The sequence below is a fragment of the Polistes canadensis genome, unplaced genomic scaffold (assembly GCF_001313835.1).
Source record: "Polistes canadensis isolate GaletaPanama2010 unplaced genomic scaffold, ASM131383v1 scaffold_445, whole genome shotgun sequence".
Classification (NCBI taxonomy): Eukaryota; Metazoa; Arthropoda; class Insecta; order Hymenoptera; family Vespidae; genus Polistes; species Polistes canadensis.
Genome location: NW_014569992.1, coordinates 38565 through 45234, shown reverse-complemented (window position 1 = coordinate 45234; position 6670 = coordinate 38565). Strand labels below are relative to the sequence as shown.

Below are 6670 nucleotides of genomic sequence, written 5' to 3'. Positions count from 1 at the left end.
ACTTTAAAGCGTATATTTAAATGTAAAGTGTTTATTCCGATAGAATTATGCAAACATCATTTATATTTGGACTACTGCAGTCAAGAAAAAAGAAATAAATTATTTTATTACAACATTTTTTGGTTACTGTACGTAAAGAACTCAATTTTTGTCAACGAAACTCGATTGTAGTAAACCTGACATTTAATCTGTTTTGTTTCTAGTAACACATTTTTACCGTCGCTAAAATGGTTTAAATATATTTTAAAAGAAATTTTCGCTACTTTCTGGATTAAAATGTAGGTAAGATCTATAGAATTTCTGAGGAAGAGCTATATTACAAAACCTATAGGAAATTTTCTATCAAGTTTTAAAGCATATACGAACGAATGAAAAGTGTACGGTTTAAAAAAATCTAGCATATATTATTTTCTTTACATCAACTGCAGTCGAAGAATACAGAAAAAAATCATTTTATTATACCTTTTTTTATGTACTTCACGTGTAGCATTCAGTTATATTTCGACAAAATTCGATTGTAGTAAACGAAACATCTTTTCTGTATAGTTTCTAAAAGCACATTTTAACCTTGGCTAAAAAATTTTATACTTGTTTAAAAAGAAATTTTTGCTACTTTCTGGATTAAAGCGTAGTTAAAAATTAAAGATAATTTAAAAAAGTGCTATTTACCAGACGCTATAAAACGTTTTCTTTCAAGTTTTATAGCGAATACTAACAAATAAAAAGAATTATGTCCAATAAAATCTAGCATATATCATTTATTTACAACAACTGCAGTCGAGAAGAAAAGCAAAAAATCATTCTATTACAACACTTTTTGGTTACTTCACGTGTCGAACTCAATTATATTTTGAAGAAATTCGATTGTAGTCAACCAAACATCTATTCTGTTTAGCTTCTAGTACTTCTATTTCTTTGTTGCTAAAAATGTATTATTATATTGAAAAAGAAATTTCTGCTACTTTCAGGATTAAATCGTATTTAAAAACTATAAAATTTTTAAAAAAGAGCTATATTACATAAGCTATAAGAAATTTTCTATCAAGTCTTGAAGTGCATACTAACAAATGATAAGTGATCAGTTCAATAAAATCTAGTATATATCATTTATTTTACAACAACTGCAGTCGAAAAAAAAAAAAAATCATTTTATTACAATTTTATTTGGTTACTTCTCGTGTAGCATTAAAATATATTTTGAAAAAATTCGATTGTTATAAACCAAACATCTTTTTTGTATAGTTTATAAAAGAACATTATAATCTTTGCTAAAAAATTTTTATTATACTTAGAAAAAAATTTTTTCTTCTTTCTTGATTAAAGCGTAGTTTGAAAATAAAAACAATCTAAAAAAGTGCTATTTACCAGACGCTATGAAATGTTTTCTTTCAAACTTTAAAGCGTATATTTAAATGTAAAGTGTTTATTCCGATAGAATTATGCAAACATCATTTATATTTGGACTACTGCAGTCAAGAAAAAAGAAAAAAATTATTTTATTACAACTTTTTTTTGTTACGTTACGTGAAGAATTCAATTCTTTTTTAACGAAACTCGATTGCAGTAAGCCTGACGTCCATTCTGTTTTGTTTGTAGTAGTACGATTTTACCGTTTCTTAAGAGGTTTAAATTTATTTAAAAAGATATTTTTGCTACTTTCTGGATTAAAGCGAAGTTTAAAATTAAAAATAATCTAAAAAAGTGCTATTTACCAGACGCTATGAAACGTTTTCTTTCAAACATTAAAGCGTATACTTACAAATAAAAAGTGTTAGGTCTGAAAGAATTAGGCAAACATCATTTACATTTGGACTACTGCAGTCAAGAAAAAGGAAAAAAATCACATTATTACAAATATTATTGGTTACTTTAGGTGAAGAATTGAATCTTTTTTAACGACACCCAACTGTAGTAAAGCTGACGTCCCTTCTGTTTTGTTTCTAGTAGCACATTTTTACCGTTGCTAATAATGTTTTAATATATTTAAAAACAAATTTACGCTTCTTTCTAGATTAAATCGTAATTAAAAACAATAAAATTGCTAGATAAATGTTTTATAACAAAAGCTATAAATCGTTTTCTTTGAAGTTTTAAAGCGTATACTAACAAATAAAAAGTATTTTGTCTAATAAAATCTAGCATATATCTTTTATTTACAACAACTGCAGTCGAGGAAAACAAAAAAAAATCATTTTATTACAACTTTTTTTGGTTACTTCACACGTAGCATTCAATTATAATTCGACATAATTCGATTGTAGTTGTTTGAGAATAGAAATAGATTAGGAGGTTTGAATAAGATGCTCTAAGAGAAGACAAGGAGATAGGCGAGAGAGGCTAGTGGACTGTATTGTCTTAATTTCTGGTAGAATTTATGTGGAACAAGATTTATTAACAATTATGAATAGAAAATTAGAGATAGCGAAAGTATAATAGGTTTGACAAACAGTAATAGGTAAGCTACGCAACGTGTACCGGAAATCACGCCACGTGTACCGGATATCACGCTACGTGTACAGGAAGTACGTAGCACGAGAAGTCGTTAAAGCAAAAGAAAAATGTAGTAATGAATTAATGAAACAAAGAGTACAAAAATAAGAGGTCAGAAAGTATATAGAGATGATCAGATTAGAGATTAAGGTTATGAGATTACTTAAGAGGTCGTTAATGAGAGAGAGTATAAAGAGATGATCAGTCATAAAGACACAAATACAAGGATGGTCTGGATAAGAAAAAGCGAGAGTGAGATGAGATGGAGCGGTTAGCGATGAGATTGAAGCGAGATGAAGACTATGAGATGATTCACAAATTTCTGAGATTTGCAAAAGTACGTCTGCACAGGTTAACTTCTAAAATGATTTTGCCTCGATGAGAGAGGACAAGAGTGAGATGAGGACCATGAGAACGGTGAGAGATGAAAAAAGAGCGAGAGAGAGGACTATAAGGAGATGTCCAAATTTAGAGAGTCAGAGGACACGTCTGCACTGATTGACTTGAGAAACTATTCTGCCAGGACCTCGCATCTTTTCGGTACGGGTTGAGGAACAGCGAGGTCGTAGCAAGAAAACAATAAACCATTTAGCACGTTCCAAGTTAGGAAAAGATGACAAACAATCAATAGGAGAGTAACACGCAGAGAATGACGTCACATGGGACCAATGACCTATTGACACGTTAAGTTGCGTGAACCCTTGATCAATAAGAACAATCATTATGTCTTCTGCTCAGCTATAACAGACGGCGCATTAATCATGCTAGCCGAGAGGTTCTGCTATCTAGTCTGAGGAGCGCAATTTTCAAACATTCTCCCCCCCCAATTCTCGAGCGTGATTCGAGACTTTGACTTTGTGAGATGTGCTGAACCGCTAAGAAAATTAATCTTCCTTGTGCGGTTGGAAAGGCAATGGTGCGAGCTTGACGATAGGTCTAGTGATAGTGCTGGTGGCAGTCTTAAGCGTGACAACCCTGCAGAGACCGTCCTTTCCTGAGTGTAGTTGTATCACCCTGGCGAGAGGCCACTTTGACGGAAAAAGTCATTCGTCGGTAATGAGGACAAGAGACCCTTCCCTGATATCGTTCAGCGATGTCTGCGATTTGGATGTGGTCTGATGCGCTTGCAGGCATTCCGTCGACCACCTTTTCCAAAATCGCTGAAAGGGCTCTTGAATCCGCTGGAAATGAGATAACCTGGAATCTGAGATGTCTATTAGAAAAGGATCGGGGATGGTTGTCAATGCCTCCCGTCTGATGAAATGTCATGGAGTTAAGGCTCTGATGTCATCAGAGTCCTCCGAGACAGATCTGAGAGAGAGATAGAGAGAAAGGGAGAGAGAGAGATCTGAGAGATGGAGAGAGGGAGAGTGTCCGAGAAAGAGAGAGAGAGAGAGAGATCTGAGAGAGAGATCTGAGAAGAGAAAGAGAGATGGTCTACAAGGTGCTGCTCGCATTGCGATTCGGCAAGACTTAAGGTTGACTCGGGCGAAGATGAGACTTCTTCCTGAACCCAGAGTTTTGTTAGAGCTTTGTCAAGAGATTCGTTATAGATGGCATGGCAAATTTTGAGAGGATCGACCTTGCTCGGGCTGGAAGTTGCKCCTAGAACTGCCCAASCGAACCTGGTGTGGAAGGCTATAGGTTCTGAGTCGCCTCCCATAACAAGGCGAGAGGACTTGAGAACTCTTCTGAGATTATCAGCACCAATGAGAATGTCAATGTGATCTGGAGTAAGAAAGTCAGGATCCGCTAATTTAAGAGATCTGAGATGAGGCCAATCTTGCTCTGATATTACAGAAGACGGCAATTGAGATGTTACTTTTGGCAAAATAAATGCCTTAAGATGAACCCGAGATTACGAGTATGTCGATGGGAGGACCAAGGACACTTGACCTTGGGTCGCTCCTGAAAATGTACTACACACACCCTGAATAGAAATGTTTCCTGGAGAACGGCTAAGCTTTAGCTTAGCTATGATTTTAGAAGAAACTAACGTCAACTCTGATCCAGGATCAATAAGAAGACGTTCTAATTTAGGCGATCCATTTGAAGATATGGCAAAGGCTTTACAAGTAGCTAAGAGTACTGGAGCTCTAGAGCACGTTGAAAGCGATAGGTTAGACGAACGATCAATGTCTGATATAGGCGACGAGAATCTGACTCGTTTCGTCGTCTAAGAGGACCTTGAGGAGGATGAGATGGTCGATTTTAAGATGGATCTGAGAGGACGGTGTAGATTATGAGATGTCCTACCTAGTCCTCATTCTGAGGACGCCATTTTTGAAGAATTCTGAGAAGGACTCTTCTTGGTAGGTATGGACTTAGGAGGAGATGATCGAGTTGAGGATGACTTGTGAGGGGAGTCAGGAACAGGAGCCTTCGGTTTGGAGACAGGTAGGGGAGTTGACGTACCGGAGGTGGATGATGATGACTTCGCACTAGAGGATCGGCGTGGAGATGACTTCTTTGGTGATTTACGACGATCCTCTCTCGGTTACTCATCTGATGATACCCGTGAGCCCTACGAGGACGAGACTCTCTGAGATGTCTGTGTTGTCTCTGAGAGAGAGCTTAAAGTCCTTGATATTGGCAGCGATGACCTTGATATAGGAGGAGATGTCCTAGACGATGTTGGAGGAGATGTCTTAGACAATGTTGGAGGAGATGTCTTTGAGATTAGAGGAGATTTTCTGGTTGTAGGAGGAGATGTCCTAGACGTTGTCATCCTTTTCTCGGGATGTATGAGCGTGTGGTGCCGATCTCCACACTTGTTGCATCGCCTAGTACTCCTACATTGCCTAACGTTATGTCTGCCCAAGCAGTTATAACATAGGCGAGATTCCGTTATGATTTTCTCCTTCTTCTGGTGACTTGAATTCTTGAAGAGAGGGCAAAAGGCGATGTAGTGCTTCTGACTACAATAGCTGCAGGTGTTGGAGAGGTCTGTTAGGAATAGCATCGGATGTTCTTTAACTGGCCTTTTATCCAATGCCGACTGAGATGATCGTGTAGGATAAGGTATAGGTGTAGGCGTAGTGGCCTCAGCCTTAACGTTTAAGGCCCTTGAGTAGGACCTGGTGGGGGGAGATTTGGCTCGTTGAGATTTCTTTTTGGATCCCTCGTAAGACTTACGAGTCTTGATATGTTCCAGTGCTCTAGCCGTGCTAGTGAGATGACTCATTAGTTTCTCCAGCAGTGGAAACTCGCTTGATGTTCCTAGCCTGGTTTCCCAGTCTTCGCGAGTCTTGTCGTCCAGTGATAATCCCACCTGATGAACGRTAATGTGATCCCATTGGTCAGTCGGGCATCCTAATGTTGCTAGAGCACTGAGAGATGACGTCACTACATTGATTAATTTGTTGAGGGATCCAGAAGACCTTTTCTTTGTGCGAGGAAGGGCCATCAGCCTATCGAGATGAGCCAGGATTAATAGGCGTTCGTTGTCGAATCTATCTGACAATCTATTCCATGCTCTTGTAAAGGAATCAGCGGATAGTTTCAGATCTGAGAGGACTTTAGCCGCTTCTCCCTCCAGGCTAGCTCGGAGATAGTGTAACTTCTCTACTTGTGAGAGGTCTGAGTTGTCCTTGATCATTGAGGAAAACAGTTCCTTAAAGGGTTTTCACTCTGAGAAGGCACCAGAGAACTTCGGTAACTAGATGTTGGGAAGTACAGTCCTAAAACGAAATGCTATTTGAGATGTGACAGGTGTTACTTGCTGGGAGAGTTCTTCTATCCGCAAGTTTACCAGCGTTACTACGCCTAGATATGCCTGCATGGTCGCATCGTAGCGATTCTCCGTGAAGTAGGAGTGTTCCATGGCTGTTTCGCAAAATGACGATACGATGCGGTCGTCTTCGGCATCGAACTTTGACCATGCTGTTCGAAGCMACTCCCTTGTGTCGATAGCGGTTGAGAGGTTCATAGTGTGGAAGTTCTTTGAGTTTGCAGTCAATGTTGAGATGGTTTTAGCCCGCGCCTCTGGAAGCGCTAGTTTCGCTGCCATCTTGAGGCAGGGTTGTTGTTAGGGGAGACTTTAATGTAGTGGTGGGGCCGTTCCCACTACTTCTGGAGATGACGATAAKTCTCTAGTGCCGGATTCCCGCGCCACCTAGACTTTCCCTAGCGGACTACAGACGTAGGAACTATCATCCTGTATTTTGAGAACCCGACGTTA

General features: G+C 38.6%; 1 protein-coding gene across 1 annotated transcript; it reads right to left on the bottom strand.

Moving 5' to 3' along the window:
- Positions 1 to 3374: 3374 nt before the first annotated feature.
- LOC106792476 lies at positions 3375 to 6088 on the bottom strand. The gene is made up of 4 exons (XM_014758910.1): positions 5094 to 6088; positions 4420 to 4586; positions 3932 to 4311; positions 3375 to 3518 (listed from the first exon to the last, which is right to left on the bottom strand). Exons 1-4 carry the CDS (start codon positions 6086 to 6088, stop codon positions 3375 to 3377), a joined length of 1686 nt encoding a protein of 561 aa, XP_014614396.1.
- Between the last annotated feature and the right edge of the window lie 582 nt (positions 6089 to 6670).